Source organism: Canis aureus, chromosome 30, assembly GCF_053574225.1.
Source record: "Canis aureus isolate CA01 chromosome 30, VMU_Caureus_v.1.0, whole genome shotgun sequence".
Classification (NCBI taxonomy): Eukaryota; Metazoa; Chordata; class Mammalia; order Carnivora; family Canidae; genus Canis; species Canis aureus.
The window spans coordinates 43,133,005-43,149,347 of record NC_135640.1 but is presented as its reverse complement, the minus strand read 5'-3'; the positions used below and the strand labels follow the sequence as shown (position 1 = coordinate 43,149,347).

Sequence of the window (16,343 nt, the reverse complement as noted above, 5' to 3'; positions counted from 1 at the left end):
AGCCCTCTCCTGTGCGCTCCAGTCTCGATGCCAGCGTGCCCGTGAGCTAGTCCTGGGGTAGACGTAACCCGGGGAGAACAGGAAGACAGAGCAGCGTGGTCCTAGGGGAGGAGAGGGGCAGGACAGGTGGCCCCCCCCAGGCCGGCGTTTGCAGGTTCGGGGGCAGGAAGGCTCACTCCGAGCACTGGCTCTCTCCTCCTCAGAACTGAGGCCACGTGTCTGCAGAACCGGGTCTTTCCAAGGGGGTTGCCCGCGGGTGCAGTGCAAGGGGGCGGGGGCCCTCAGAGGTTTCACATGCTTCAAAGACACGTTGGGGCCCCTGGGACCCTGGCCGTGGTGCCTGCAGTGGACGAGGCAGCACTGTCAGCCTCCGGGCACACGGCCCCAGGGGAGGGAGTGGCTACGGGCCTCCCGTGTGCCCAAGGACCAGGAATCAGGAGAAGAACTTGGAGGGAAAGCAGCACGGCAGTGGGGGAGACGCTGGGCCCAGACACCAGCAAGGGAAAGCCTCACGGGCAGCATCCTGCACCGGAATCACTGACACACAACACTGCTCAACAGCGCAGGGCTGAGCGTCTGCCCCCGCCACCTGCTTCGCTCCAGACACAGGTTCCACGACAGAAGCAAACTGCATATTACGTGGGACAATCACATTCCAACATGGTAAACCTGATCCAACACCCAGATGGATGGACAGATGGGTGGGTGGGTGGAGGGAGGGATGGGTAGGTGGATGGATGGATGGATCTGTGGATGGATGGGTGGGTGGAGGGATGGAGGGATGGAGGGATGGATGGGCAGGTGGAAGGTGGATGGATCTGTAGATGGATGGAGGGGTGGGTGGGTGGGTGGATAGGTAGATGGAGGGATGGGTAGGTGGATGGATGGATCTGTGGATGGATGGAGGGATGGAAGGATGGGTGGATGGGCAGTGGATAGATGGATGGAGTGATGGGTGGATGGCTGAATGATGGATAGATGGATGCTGGGTGGATGGATGGATGAATGGGTGGATGGGTGGATAGGTAGGTGGATGGACGGATGGATCTGTGGATGGATGGAGGGGTGGATGGAGGGATGGGTGGATGGGTGGATGGGTAGGACAGGTGGATGAGTGGACAGATGAAGGTGGGTGGATGGGTAGATGGAGGGATGGGTAGATGGGTGGATGGGTAGGTAGATGGATGGATCTGTGGATGGATGGCTAGATGGAGGGATGGAGGGATGGAAGGATGGGTGGATGGGCAGGTGGATGGATGGATGGAGTGATGGGTGGATGGCCGAATGATGGATAGATGGATGCTGGGTGGATGGATGGATGAATGGGTGGATGGGTGGATAGGTAGGTGGATGGACGGATGGATGGAGGGATGGGTGGAGGGGTGGATGGAGGGATGGGTGGATGGGTGGATGGGTAGGACAGGTGGATGAGTGGACAGATGAAGGTGGGTGGATGGGTAGATGGAGGGATGGAGGGATGGATGGATGGGTAGGTAGATGGATGGATCTGTGGATGGAGGGCTGGAGGGAGGGATGGAAAGATGGGTGAATGGATGGAGGGATGGATGGAGGGATGGAGGGAGGGATGGATGGACAGGTGGATGAGTGGACGGATGAAGGTGGGTGGGCCCCCTTCTCACATGATCTATAACAGTAACAATAACTTAAGACTTGATTTCTCAACTGAAAAGGAAAGCGGTCACAGCTTACGGCCGTGCAGCAGGATGGACAGCTCCTCCACCAGGGGGAAGGACAGTGTCAGGGAGCTGGCCCCCAGGGGAGGACATACTCGCAGCCACCATCTCGCTCCTCCTCAGTGAGGCCAAAGATGAGCTCCTGTCTCCACGATGTCCCACGTCAGCCTTCCTCAGAGCAGGACGGAGTAACCGCCAAGACCACGCTGAGCTGGATGCTGAGGGGCGGACGCAAACCGCCATTCCGAGAGCCACCCGCGTCCCGACCTGCAGGCCGTCGCATCCACGGCTCCGGGCCCCTGATGCCCCAGCAAGGAAGCCGAAGCCATGGGGGCGCCTCCGGGAAAGTTCAACCACGTCCTCAAATGGTACTTGCAGGTTTGCTGGTTGAGGGGGGTCAGGCGTAGGCACCCGTCCACGAGGCGGCCTCGTCTCCTTACATCAGAGTTACGTGGACACCGCGGGCGACTGAAGCATTTAAACAACACTAACCGCTTCTGAACTCACATCCTATTAAAGGCAGTGGATCGAAGCCCAGCGTCTGGGAAGCCTGCGTGCTTGGCGGGTCCCTGACAGACGGGCTGGGCTGGGCGTCGTCCTCAGAGCCGTCACCGTGACGTGTCCCCACTGGCCAGCTGGGGTCCCCGCGGCCCGGGGCTCTGCTTCTCCGGCGTCCGTGCGGCACTGAGGCGCAGTCCCGGGCCACTCCCGCTCCCTCTGGCTACCCGAGCAGCGCACACCCCGTCTCCATCCCCACTAGGCCTCGGTTTCTCCCCTGCAGCAGGAGTAACACCTGCTCCCAGGCTCGGAACACGACCCGTCTTCACCCTCATCCCTGGGGACGTCACAAAATTTGCAGACAGAGCAAAGCCCGGGGTGCCCCTGTCAGTGGGGACAGTCCCCCTGCTGCCTGAGCCTCCCCTGCGCAGGGGCCCTACCTGCTTTGCTCTGGGGTCTGAGGGACGAGCCCCCACACGGACAGAGGGCCGTGGTCCCCGACAGTGCACTGACCCACGGCTGGCTGCAGCCACAGCACGGGGGCTCCCAACGCAGCCCTCGCCTCCCTGGGCCCCGACCCGTGGCTGCGCCGTCCCCCCCGTTCCCCCCCACTCCAGGGCTGTCGTCAGCCCTCCCCGACCCGCTCTCCCTGTGGGGACCGGAGGGAAGCAGACAGAGCTGCGGCCTCGGCTGGGGCCCATCCCACACCGCGCTGCCCCCACAGCCATCTCTGCCCCGGGGCCTGGACGGGGACAGCCCTTGCCCTGTGGCCTCCGTCCCCTCCAGACAACCTTCGTTGCCCCCCACCAACCCCCACCCCGCGGCCTCTCGCTACCCAGGCGGCCCAGGGACCTCCCTCAGCCAGGACCCTGATGCTCACCACCGGGGGCCCATCACCAACATGAGAGAGGGGCCAGGGTGACCCCCGATCAGGGCCCCCCAGACCTGCCCCCACCGGGCAGGGATGCAAAGGCCCCGGGGCCCAGCAGAGGCCAGAGGAGGGACGATGCTCCCGGCCCCGGCTCCCCCTGGACCAAGGCCGCCAGGCCCCGCCCAGCACGGATCCTGGGTGATGAAGGCCTGACCCCCGCCTCCGGCCTGAGGGGCTGGGCAGTTAGCACGGCGTCCCCCAGGGCTCTGCCGGGAACGCGGCCTCCCTGAGCCTGGCCCCGCCAGCGGATGCAGATGTCCACTGAAAAGTCCCTTTCAGGCCGCTGGGCCGAGAAGGCAGCTGCGGTTGGAGCCTCTCCCCACCCCCGCCGCCCCGCTCCGGCTCCCGGTGCGGCCGAGCCCCCGGCCCGGAGACCGGCGGGGGCTCCCCACGTGCGTCCAGGCCCGGGGCGGACAAGACCCGAGGGCAGGCCCGGCCTCCCGCCCCGTGGAGGAGGGGGCGCAGAGTCCGAGTGGCCCCTGGCGCTCCCGGCCGGCCTCCCTGCGCCCTCAGCCGACACGGCACAGAACCCGAGGACGCCCACGCTCGCCCAGCATCAGGCGGCCCGGGGCCCAGCGCCCTGGGAACAGCTCACCGAGGCTCCGAGCCCTGCGTGCGGCCCCAGCGCCCCGGCCGCTCCGCCCTGCACACACCCGGACCCCAGGGCAGCCTGCGCACGTGACCCCGAGGCCGCTCCTGCCGGCACAGGGCTCAGCCTCCCGTTCCCGGTCTGCGGCAGCCACGCACCCATCCCTGTCCCCTCATCACCCACCTGGCACGCACCACGGGCCCAGCAGGGCGACACCCCCACCCTGGGGTCCGGGGCAGCTCCTGCACCACCAGCCCGGCCCCAGAGCCCAGGGACCCCAGAGACGGCGGCAGGGGCAGCCTCACCGCGGAGCCCTCCCTCCTGTGGCTGCGGGGGCAGCTGGGGCGTCTCTGAGCCACGGCCCTGCCGACCACGTGGGCCGGGGGTGCAGCTCAGGTTGGGGGTGAGGCCCAGGAGGCCCCAGAGCGCACACCCGGGGGCTGGGGCCGCGCCGAGCTCTGCAACTCACTGCTCGTGTGGCCGAGACCACCTGCCTTGTGGGCAGCAGGAACCCCCAGCATCGGGCCTGCACCTCGCCAGGCGGCTGGACCGGCGGCCGTTCCCGGCCCCGTGCCTCGGGCTCCCCTCCCGACCGCGGTGTAACGGGCACCTCGGGGCCGTGGGTGGACGAAACGAGCCCCCGGCTCAGGCAGGGGATGCTCCTGAGGGTGGGCCGTCGCGGGGTCACCAGCCCGGCCTCCCTCTCCAGAGCCTGCCCCCCACCCCGCAAGGGCGGCCCCGCGGCCCCGCTCAGCACCGGTTCCCAGGCGCCCGGCAGGACGCGAGGGCCGCGGGTTACCTGCGCCCGGCCCAATGAACACGCACAGCCCGTCCTCCTGGGCGGGGAGCGAGGCGCAGGGCACGGGCAGCCCGGCCCCGGGCAGGTGGCTCCAGCACGCGTCCTCCAGGGCCTCGCAGAACTGGCGGCAGGGCGGGGGCGCGGGCGGGGGGCCGGAGCGGCAGGGCGGGGCCAGCAGCAGGCAGACGAACCGGGCGAGGAAGCGGTGGCAGCGCGTCCGCAGGAGGCCCCCCCACGCCCGGGCGGCGGCGCGCACCTCGTCGCGGCTGGCGTGCTGCAGGTGGTTGGGCAGCCAGGCGCGCCCGATGCCCAGGCGGCCGCACACCGGCAGGGCGGGCGGCAGGGGCAGGCAGCGGCCGGCGGGGGTCAGCGGGGCGGAGTTATTAGCAGGCCCAGGCCCCAGAGAGTCCGCGGCGGGATCAGCCCAAGCGCCCCTGCCCCCGGTGACAGCTGAGAGTGGGGTTCCAGGCAGCAGGGCGGGGGGGTCAGAGGACAGAGCCGAGGGGGCCGCGTCCGCGCCCAGAGCACCCATCACCAGGGGAAGCAGATTCGGCGAGCGCCCGCGGAGGCCGGGGAGTCGGTGCTGCTGGCCGGGCCGGAGTCCCTCGCCGTCCAGATCCTGGGGCGGCCCCGGGGACGGCTGGATCCCCCCGGGAGGAGCCCCACGGGGCGCGGAGGACAGAGAGGCTCTACCTGGAGAAGGCGGCGGCCCCGAGGGCTCCCTGAGCGCTGCCCGGGGCCTGTCCAGGGAGGGGGGCAGCCGGGTGGGCGCCGGCAGGGTGCTGGCCTCCACGCGCGGGGCGTCCGTGCTGCCCAGCCAGAGAGCCGTCCCGTTCTCCGGGGGGGCCGGGAGGGCCCCGGGAGGGCGAGGGGGCTGGTGGGGGTCACGGGGGCGGGCGTCCCGGCCGTGCTGGAGCTCTCCGGGCGCGTGGTGTCGTCCCACAGCTGGACGAAGCTCCGGATGCCCTGAGCCACGTTCAGGATCTTGGCTCCCACGCCGGCGATGTTCTCCTCCTTCTCCTCCTTCGGGTCCGGGCCCGCGGGGGGGGCAGAGGGTGCGGCGGAGGCCGCGTGCTCGTCGGTCTCCAGCCCCCGCAGAGGCGGCTCCGGGCTGGCGGGGGCATTGCCCTGCTCCGTGGGGCCGGGCTGGGGGGTCACAGGCGTGCCGGTCTCGTCTCTGGGCTGCACATGTGGGCTCCCCGGGGCCTCCGACACCGGTTCGGCCGTGGGCCCGGCGGTCCTAGTGGACCACAGCCAGTTCAGGCTCAGTAGGTCAACCTGGGCGGCCGCGGGGCAACAGGTGAGCAGCAGCAGCAGCAGCAGGCAGCGGCCGGGGTGGCGAGCCATCGGAGCTGTGCGCCCCGCGGGGCCGCGGGCGGTGTCTGCGTCCTGGGGGCGGGCCCAGCCCGGCTCCGCCCTCCCCGCCCGCCCGCCCGCCGGCCTGCTGGCTCCCTGCAGCGGACGCTGTCTCGGCTCCGCCTTCCCGCCTTCCCGCCCTGGGCCAGGGGACAGGATCCCGGGACGGCTCTCCCTGCACCCCTGCACTCCTGCACCCCGGGCGGCAGGACGGCTTCCAAGCTCTGCCCACCTCCCCCCGCTGACCCCGGGGCTGCGTCCCCAGGCAGGGCAGGCGCGGGGGCTCCTCCCGGGGCTGGGTCCCGGAGACAGCCAGGGGTCCGGGGCCTGTGCTCGAGGGGGGGCAGGAGACCCGGCCACGGAGAGCAGCCAGGCCGGGGCCGCCCACTGGTGCCAAACTGCCCCTCAAAAGACGCTCAGCGTCGCGGTTCTTGTGCAGCAAGCGTCGCCTCTGAGACGTCGATGGTGCAGCCCCCGAGGGCAGCAGTGCACCCCCCGGGCCACGGCTCAGAGGCAGGGCACCCCCGTGCTGGACGCACCCCCATGGCTCCGCCGTCCTGAGGGCGTCCTAGCTAACCTGAGCCGCCAGGGTGCAGAACACTGCCACGCGGGGGGCCGGGGGGGCCGTGGGGCCTGTGGGCACTGGAGGTGCAGACCGTGTGTAGACGCGCCGCGGATGGCACTGGGTGGGGGGGGGTCCCCGGGCAGCCGGGCGGCAGAGGCGGGTGGGTCTCCCCATCCACGCACCGGCCCAGGCCGCGGCCTTCGTCCCACGAACCTCGCGTGACACAGAGGCCAGCCGGCCTACGAACGAGCCACTGAGGCACGGCTGAGGGTGCAGGGCCCAGAGGAGCGGGCCAGAGGGCGCCGCACACACGCTTACACGGCGCGCTCGCCCCTCGCACACTCACGCCAGCGCACAACCACATGCTGCTTTTATCACCACGTTGTACAGCGGCTCCCACGTCCCCTGGAAACCCCGCCTTCCCCGGCCCACCCACCCCGGGCGCCGGGGTCAGCCGTGTGGCCCGACAGCCCTGCAGCGTGTCCCCGGCCGTCCCCAGCTCAGGGCGCGGATGCGATCAATCAGCTGCCGTCCAAAGGGCAGAGCCCGGCCGCCCGGGTCAGAACTCGGGTTTCAGGGAAGCGGAACACTGTGTCCCCTCCGCAGACGGGCGCGTCCCATATGCAAACATCTGTGTCCCGGCCTCGCGCCCAGCGCTAATCCCCGCAGCGCTCAGAACTCCCACAAACGCTCAGAGGATCCTCTCTTTGCTTGAGGACGCGCTAATGTGATTTTATGCCTAAAAGTGTCTCCGGAAAAAAATCTCGGGACAGAAATGCCAAAGGCCTGCTCGTCTCTGGCACGTGGAGGGGGCCCTGGGCGCAGGGGGGCCAGGCTGGCTGCTCCGCGCGGGTGGCCCCGGCCCCGCGAGCTCCCCCACACACGTCACTCGCACGTTCAGGTGCATGCGCATGCCTTCCGGGGGTGCACGCTCGCACACGTACACGCACACACGCTCACACGTGTGCACAGAGCTTACACCCACACGCACACTCGAGCATGCACACTCACGCGACGTTCATATGCAAACACACAGCCGCACACGCAGGCGCAGCCGCAGCTCTCAGGAAGTGCCGCACCGTGACCAGCTGCCCCCCCTACACCCCCGTCCAGCTGTGGCTACAACAGGCCCGTCCCCAGCCCAGTGCCCACCCGGGGGCCCTCGCCGCAGGGTCTGGACGCTGGGGCTCCCATGGGCGCCCCGTGTAACGGGTGCCGTCGGCCTCGTGCCCCTGGAGCCTGCCCCCAGCGGCCGCGACGGGGTGAAGCAGGGGCACCCACTTGAAATCCTGGAAACAGGAGTATCATCGGGTCAGCGCTACCTTCCCCGAAGCGGCTGGGTCATGAGGCCCCGAGACCGGCCGCTCCTACGGCCCACGCAGACCTCCACCCGACGGCAGGATCCTGCCTCCGCGGCCCCAGGGCACCCCTGCACTCCGGCCCCGAGGCAGGTGGCCAAGCGGGAGTCTCCTGCGGGCGCCGCTTGGGGGGCGGGAGCTACACCCCAAGTCCCTCCCTATGAGTGTCTCAAACTGTGTCTCCCCAAGACTGAAAACTCAGGGTCTACGGGGAAGAGCAGCCCCAACCTGCCCGAGTTTCTAGAGACACAGAGGCCCCCCCACCCCCAGCCCCAAGGTGGCTCAGCGCTCGGGCACTATGGCCAGAAGGAGCCCCCCCCGGATTAGGCCACAGGGGCCTGAAGGGAGGGTGCAGGGCTGCGGTGACCCGGCCCCCACCCCCCAAGGTCGCCCGGCTTCCGCGGCACTTCACGCACGTGGGGACGCGTCCTGGTGCCTGGTGCCCCCGGGAGGCCGGAGTGACCAGACGGGCTCGGGGTGTCCGTGCTGCCCCGGGCGCCCCCGCCCTGCGCCCCCGCCTCCCGCCACCCACCCCCCCACCACCGCCAGGGTTTGTTCGGTCTTGCCGGCCTGTCTGGTTTGGATTCCTGAATAATGTGCTCTTTTATTTTCGTTTTTGAAAGAGCAAAACACCCACACGGGAGCAGAGAACACGGGCTCTCTGAGGAATGGGCCGCCGCCCGGACAGGAGCCCCCGTCTGAGCCCCAGAGAACGGCTGACGGTCTCTCCGGCCCCCCCCACCCCCCACTCCCACAGCCTCCCCGGGACCTGCTGGCAGCCCTGGGGTCCTTTTTCCTCCCACCCCCTCCGGCCCAACACGTGTCCCCGAGCCTCCTGAGAGCCAACCTGGGCCCCGGGCTCCCTGCACCCGCTGCCCAGGGACAGGCTCCCAGGTGCCAGCACATCCAGGACAGGTCCCTACCCCGCGGACACGTGTCCAGCTCTTTCGAAACGAAAACACAATGTTTCATCTTCCGGTGGCGCAACTGGTTGATCATTGCCTCCCGCACCAGGAGGACTTCTGCGAGCACCATGATAAGAGACCAGCTCCTGAAGGCTGGGGAGGGGCTGACGAGCGGGCTCCCAGCGGGTCCCCGGTGGGCGGCTTGGGCGCTGCTGTCAGACCCAGGGGCACACGGTGGCCGTGCAGCGGGCCCAGGTCAAGGCCCAGGCCCCTGGCCTCGCCCGTGGGACAAGAGGGACACGGCACCTCGTCTGACCTGTAACCACCCGGATGCCGGGTCCTCCTCCAACTCCGTGCTCCCCGTGAGGCTCACACGCACCCACCCCTGGTGGGGAACGCAGGGACCCCCACGGCCCCCACACACGGCCCGCGGCTGGCAGCCCGGCATTGCCAGGGCTCTGCTGCTGTCCCTCTGCCGGCGAGGGGGGCTGGTGGGAAGCAGCACCCCCAGCCTGCAAGCCCAAGTCCCTCTGCAGGTGGCAGCGAAGCCTGGGAGAGCCCTTCGGCCCCTAAAGGAGGGCCACGCCCTGCCCAGCACACAGCACCGTCCCGCCGCGGGCCTGGGGGCGACAAATGGCAGGAGGGTCTCTACAGCCCCCGCCCCACAGAGGCCGCCCTCGGAAGGACCTTGGCCAAGGAAACCAGCCCTGGGGAGGACGGTCGAGGGAGCACGGTGCAGCGGAAAGCAGACCAGACCCGCGTCAAGGGTCACGGGGGGAAAGCACCCGGTCCGCGCGGCCACCGCGGCCACCACCCGCTCGTGATGGGAGGCCACCCACACGGCACGAGGTCATCCGTCCAGGGCACCTGCCGAAGCCCAGGGCCGAGCGTGGAGAAGCCGCTGGATGAGTCAGAGCAGGCAGCGTCCCATGGGATGTGGGCTGCACCCCCTGAAAGGGACCCCAGGAAAGAGGGTGGGAGGGCCTTCCGGGCGAGGAGGCAGGAGGAGGAGCCCCCAGCAGGTGCCGCGCGGGCCTGAGCGACCGTCGGAGCCGCCCCGCCAAGGACGCACTGGGCCCTGCTGAGATGGACGTCACCGCGCACGTCCCGGCCTTAGCAGACACGCAGGGGTGCTGGCGGGTGCACACACGCCGATGTGTCCACGTGTGCATGAGCGTGGCTGCCCCTGTGCATCCGCGCGCCCACAGGGGGACGGCAGGGGAGAGCCAGGACACGGCGAACGCGAACGGCCAGCGAGGTGCGGGGCAGGTGTGCGTGAGCCAGCGCGGCGCCCGCCTCCCCTCCCCGCCGCCCTCTTCCAGGGCTGGGAACGGGGCTCCCCACGGGGGTGCTGAGCCCCCCGGGACAGCTCGTCCCCAAGCCTTCACACCCCGTCTCCTACTCAACGTCATGACTCACGGTCATCTTCATAGAGGGGACCGGACTGCGCTCGTTGTGCCCCTCGCACTGGGCCCCGGGGCCTCTGCGAAGGGCCGCCTCCCGCGGGATCCCTCGAGACTGCTTTGGGCCCGCGGGCGCCGAGACGTCCCACGGGGGTGAGGGTCAGGCAGCCGGGTGTCGGGCAGGGTCGGCTCCGCAGCCTCGGGGGTGACTCGGGGTGAGGCCGGCCCCACGGTGGGGATCTCCCGGTTCGGGAACACGGAGCGCTCGTCCGCTTATTTAGCTCTGCCTTGACTCCGCGCAACGTCGTTTCCGGTTCCCAGGGCGTGAGCTTCGCCCTCCTTCTGTGAAATTTAGTCCTAAGTAGTTTATTGTCTCCGTGCTTTTGTGATCGGGTCGCGCGGGGTGTTTTTCTCCTTCGTCTCATTTTTAGATCATCCGCCGCAAGTGTATAGAAATCCCACGGATTCTTCACGCTGACCCTCGGAACGGGTCGGTGAGCCGCGGGGGGTCTCCCGGGGGTTCCTGGGGCTCGGTGTCTCCAGGACCGGGTGGTCCGTGGGCAGACGCAACGCTGAATGGACGAGGGGCGTGGGGCAGCCTTGTCTGGTTTGCGGCCATGGGGCCACACGTCGGGGCCCCGCCAGCAAGGAGGAGGTCGGCTGTGGGTTCTGGTGGCTGAACCCCTTTTACAGGGTCCTAGAAGCTCCCTTCTGTTCCTAGTTTCTTTTTTTTATTTTTTAAGGTTTTATTTATTTATTCACAAGAGACACACAGAGAGAGGCAGAGATACAGGCAGAGGGAGATGCAGGCTCCATGCAGGGAGCCCGACGTGGGACTCGATCCCGGGACCCTGGGGTCATGCCCTGGGCGGAAGGCAGATGCTCCACCCCTGAGCCCCCGGGGGCCCCTCCAGTCGCTCCTCTGCGCGGCCTGTCTGGTTTGCTAATCCTCAGGCGTGTGTGTCCACGTTTATAATTCGTACTGCACCAGTTTCCTTTCCTGGGACGTGTGCGTCCGGCTCTGGTGTCCGGGTCGCACAGGCCTCAGAGGCCACCTGGGAGCTCTTTCCTCCCATTCATTTATTTATTTTTTCCTTTTTTGCGTATCTGGTTGTCCAATTCCTTGACTGTTTCCGGTAGACCTGAGCAGCAAACCTGGGCTTTTCCTTATGGGGAGCATCTGGATTATTAAGTCAATCTCTTCTAAGGGTTGCAGGTCTGTCCAAATGGTCTCTTTCTCACGAGGTCCCGACGGCTTGTGTGTTTCCAGGGATTTGCCCTTTGCACCGAAGCTCCCCAGCGTCCTGACACAACCGTTCGTCCTCGGGTTCGAACGCTGTGCGGGGTTCAAGCAAGGTTGGAGGACCCTCACTTCCCGATTTCCAAACCATCGACGGGGCGGCAGGGGCTGAGGCAGCGTGCAGGCGGCACTGGGCTGGGCATGCGGCGCGGCGGGAGGACACCCTCGTCTCTGGTGGCCAAGACAAACTTCATCCAGGGAGAGAACGGGATTTTGATAGATGGAGCGGAGCCCCCGGAAACCTGCAGGTGAAAGAATGAAGTAGACCCCTACCTCACACCACACGCAAGAACTAACCTCAAAAAAACACAAAAAAACAAAAAAGCAAAAAAAAAAAAAAACAAACTAACTAACCTCAAAGGGATCAAAGACCCAAATGCACGAGCTGCAGCTACCGGACTCTTAGAACACGTGGGAATCCACCTCTGTGACCTCGGACTCAGCACCGGAGCCTTAGATTTGATCCAAAAGCCGAGGCCACCAAGGGAAAATAAATAAACCAGACTAACTCGACATTTAAACCGTTCGTGCTTCAAAGGACGCCGTCAAGAAAGTGAAAGGACAGCCCCATCTAACGGAAGGAAGTCTCTGCAAACCCCGTATCTGGTAACGGGGAGTCGTGCCTGGACCGTGTGCAGACCGGCTGCGCCCCAGCCACAGAAAGGCAAGTCATCCCTCGAAAACGTCGGCAACGGGTCTGAACAGACGTCTCCCCGAGGAGGGTCCACAAGCCCCGCAGGCCCACGACGGACACTCAGGAGCCCCAGCCGTCGGGGAAATGCAGCGTGAAGCCGCCGTGGGACACACCGAGCGCCCACGGGGACGGTCAACAGTGGTCCAGGATGTGAAGAAGCCAGAGCCTCGTCCGCGGCCGCGGGGGGGACACGGGTACGGCCCCCGGGGGACAGCGTGGAGGCCCTCGAAGAACAAAGCACGGGGCCACCCCGTGTCCAAACGCCCGCCTGGGAGACGGGCCCCGAGGAGGGCATGTGCCTGCACACGAGCCATCACAGCAGCATCGTTCATGCGACAAAGCCCCAACGCTCGCCATCCATGCGGCGGGAACCCCACAGCCCTGGGAAGGGGCAGGGGCTCTGACAGCGGCCACCACACATGGACCCCGGAGACGCCGGGCCGAGCGGGAGAACCGGGTTCCGTTTACACCGCGGCCCCACAGCACAGAAGCCCACCAACGCAGGTGCGGGTTCGGGGCCGGGGGAACAGCGGGGGGCTTCCGTCCGCGGAGATGGGGCGGCTCTTGGGCGACCCCAGTGACACTGCTATGTCTGGGGCCCGCAAGGAATTCGTCCCGTGAATCGTGCACCGTGTCAACGATGCCACAGGAAGGTGTCTGGAGGGGACGCAGGGGGCTCATGCCGGGTCGTGAAACCCCGCGGTCTGCGGTGCCGTGAGGCCTGCAAGGGCTGTCAGGGAGGCTGGCCTGTCCCCGGGCAGTGACCACAGCATTTCCTGGTTCCTGAATCCCTGCGCACCTTCACTTGGTTTTCCACGGGAGCGTTTGCCGCTTTTAGAACGACGGATGTGCCGCTAAGACGGCTTCGGAGTCCACGGGACACACGGCCTCAGGGCCAGGAAGAAAGCCGCCTCCCCCGCCTGCGGTCGGCCTCCCCCCCGGCGCACCTGCAGGGCCGCGCTCCGGCCTGCTTCTGTGTGCAAGGCCGCCAGGTGAGGGCGGGCCCCCAGGTGAGGGCACAAGGCTGCCAGGTGAGGGCAGGGCCCCCAGGTGAGGGTGCAGGGACCCCAGGGTGAGGGTGTGGGGCTGCCAGGTGAGGGCATGGGGTCCCAGGGTGAGGGCATGGGGTCCTCAGATGAGGGTGTGCAGCCACTAGGTGAGGGTGCGCGGCCGCCAGGTGAGGGCACACGGCCACCAGATGAGGAGGTGGGGACCCCCAGGTGAGGGCATGGGGCCTTTAGAGTGAGGGCAGGGGGTCCCCAGGGTGAAGGTGTGGGGCCCCCAGGTGAGGGCTCGAGGCCCCTAGGGTGAGGGCAGGGGGTCCCCAGGTGAGGGCACAGGGTCCTCAGGGTGAGGGCGGGGGTCCCAGGGTGAGGGCGCTGGCTCCATGGGCCGCCCTGTGATCCCAGTCCACGTCCTGGGGACCGTGAACCTCACAACCTGCTACCGCCCCGTGGGCCCCGGGGGAGGCGGGCCAGCCCCAGCAGGCGGGGTGCGGGGTGCGGGCTAAGGGCCCTCCCGCCCGGGCCCCCCACCCTGTGCATTACCCCTTCACCTCCCCGGGACGTCCTGTTTTTCTCTCATTGTCCACGTGCACCCCGAGCTCCTCCTGGGCGACCTGCCCTCTGGGCACCACAGTGCGTCAGCTCCGGGGCAGTAAGGTCCCGGCACAGTGGACACACGGGGCACACGGGTGACCGCGGCCAGGATGCGGGACGGAGGAAGGAGCAACGCAAGCATGTTCCCCACGGACGGACACCAGATTCCCGCGCGGCGACTGGCTCAGCGGCCCGGGAGGGGACAGGCGGGGGACGGTGCCCCAGGGGTCCGGGGGCCCAGCAGCCCCAGCGACACCACGAGGCCTGTTTTGCAGGTTGTCTCCCGAGAGCAGAGTCCCCGGGGCCTGCCGTTCTGGTGTTTTTCCGGGAACCAGGCCACACGAGGGGGCGCGCCTGGCCCGCGTCTCCCACAAAGGCTCTGCGCCCAGGAAATTAATATTTGACTCGTGTTTTCCCCGGAGCGTCCCGGGGACCCGGCACCCAGAGCGTCCCATCCCCGCTGCATTCCTCAGCGGCGCCGACAGCGAGTCACCCGCAGCCCCCCACCCCGGGGGACACCTGCGGAGGCCCTGGTGCCCCGGCGGGGGCGCGGGGGCGGGGGGCGGCCCCTCGGGGCGCGGGCAGCCGCGAGGCGCTGAAGTCGTGGAGAACCGCAGAACCTTTGAAGCCACGGAGGATCCGATTAGTGTTTAAGGGTTTAGCGGGTTGCTCATTAACCGGGTTTTTACCGGGAGGCTGCAGGGCAGGCTGGCGAGGCCAGGTTCCCACAGGAGCAGCGGCGACGGCCCCGCTGCGGCCCGGTTGGGGCGACGGGCCAGGCGGCTCCTCGGCGCCAGCACCCCAAAGCCACAGCAGCCTCGAGGTCCCGTGAGCCCCGCCGCTGGGCCTGGCCTGGGCAGCCGGGTGACGCGGTCGGGGGTCCTGAGAGCCACGGAGGGTGCGGTGGGGGAGCCTGCCGGGCAGGACACGGGCGACGATGTGACCCGGGGGCAGGGCGTCCCTGTGGCTCTGTGACCGCGTTCGCGGCGCCGAACGGGAGTCCGTCCTTGTCCTTGTCCTTGTCCTTGTCCTGCTGAGGTTTTCCGGTGGGGAACTGGGGGTTGGGTGGTAATAATAAAAATAAATCGCACAATTAAGAATAAAGTAGGAGAACAGCAAAACACAGGAACCGAGAAATCCAGCGGTCGGCTTCGGGCGCACAGGCCGTGCTGGTGGGCAGCATCCAGGGGCAGCCCCGAGGCGGCCTGGTGGCGCCCAGGGAGGGACGGCCCGCGAGTGCGCCTGAGCCCACAGGGTGGAGGACGGGCACGTGCACCTCCCGGGAGGCCCCGGAGTTCGGGCACCAGAGGGTCTGGACCATCCTCCAGCTCAGCCGGGCCCTCCCCGTCCTCCCCTGTGGCCACTTCCCGCTGGGGCCTGAGGATGGTGGGCGGGGGGGGGGGGCGGCGGTGAGCAGGCTGGGCCAGGGGGTGGGGGGCAGGGGGGGCGGTGACTAGGCTGGGCCAGGGGAGGGTGCTGGGCTCCCAGGCTCCCCAGGGGGTGTCCTGCACTGCTGGGTGTGAGGGGCGAGAAGCACACGCTCACATCCGCATCACATCCCAGGGCCAGGGGTTCCCAGGGGACGGTGGGAGAGACGAGGCTCAGAGGTCCTGCGGCAGGTGGGTGGTGGCCTCAAAGCTGTGCCTGAAGCCCCAGGGACCCCGATCCCCCAAACTGCTGGGGAAAGAGTCTTTGCGGGTGTGACGACTCGAGGACCTCAAGGACCGTCCCGGCCTAGGACGGACTAAACCCAGTGACCGGGGTCCCCATGAGGGACGGGCAGGAGAGACAGACTCGGAGGGGAAGCCGCGCGGAGGTGGAGGTGGGACGACGCGGCCACAAAGCAGCGACCCCCGGGGCCCTGGTACCCTAGGAGGTAGGGAGGACCCTGCCCTGGAGCCTCGGGGGGAGCGCAGCCCCGGGTCCCCTCCGCCCTGACGGGACGGATTGCTGCCGCAGCGGGGCCAGCCCCAGGCCTCACACCCACCCCTGCGGATCCACGGGGGCAGCACAGGGCCCAGGGGTCAGGCGGGGGGTCAGGGAGCAGCAGAGCCCCCAGAGCCATCGGGAGAGGCCATGGGCCGCGGGCACAGTGCCCGTCGCGACCCCCGGGGTGGCTCCTACGGCCTCGCTGACCGTCGTGTGGCGGCACAGCTGGGACAGCGCCGTCAATGCCACCCAGGCCCCGGGAGCGTGACCAGACCCAGGACAGACCAGGACAGACAGCCGTGCTCGGAGCCCCGCCTGCGTCTCCACCCCGCGGGGTGTCGGGAGACCCGGGGCGCCGGCCGCCAGCACCACCCGCGGGTGCCTGCCTCCCGCCCGTCCGCCCCCGCCGGCCCCACGGAGGGCCCCACGGAGGGCCACGTGGACGGGCAGGGCCCCAGGGCCACCAGCTAGCCCACGCGGGTCCTGTCTGCGTTTGCACAGCAGGGCGGCCCAGGCACCGCGTCTGCGCCCTCACCCCGGCTGAGCATGGGCGGGGCGGGGGGGGGGGGCTGCAGTCCCTCCCACGGGGGCACGTTCGCGGCGTCGGGGCACCCTTCAGGGCCACCCAGGCAATGCGCCCCTCCACATCCCGAGCCACACGCGCTTCCCGCGCCCAAACCGTCCCTACTGGCAGCAGATGGAGGGAGTCAAGCCCTGCACGTGG

General features: G+C 68.5%; 1 protein-coding gene across 1 annotated transcript in view; it reads right to left on the bottom strand.

Moving 5' to 3' along the window:
- Window positions 1–5,892, bottom strand: part of COL18A1 (collagen type XVIII alpha 1 chain) — a 41,138-nt gene extending 35,246 nt beyond the window's left edge. Inside the window, 2 exon segments of the mRNA XM_077879435.1 lie at window positions 4,512–5,360; window positions 5,363–5,892. Coding sequence (XP_077735561.1) covers window positions 4,512–5,360; window positions 5,363–5,858 — 1,345 coding nt within the window. The 5' untranslated portion in view covers window positions 5,859–5,892.
- Window positions 5,893–16,343: the final 10,451 nt, after the last annotated feature.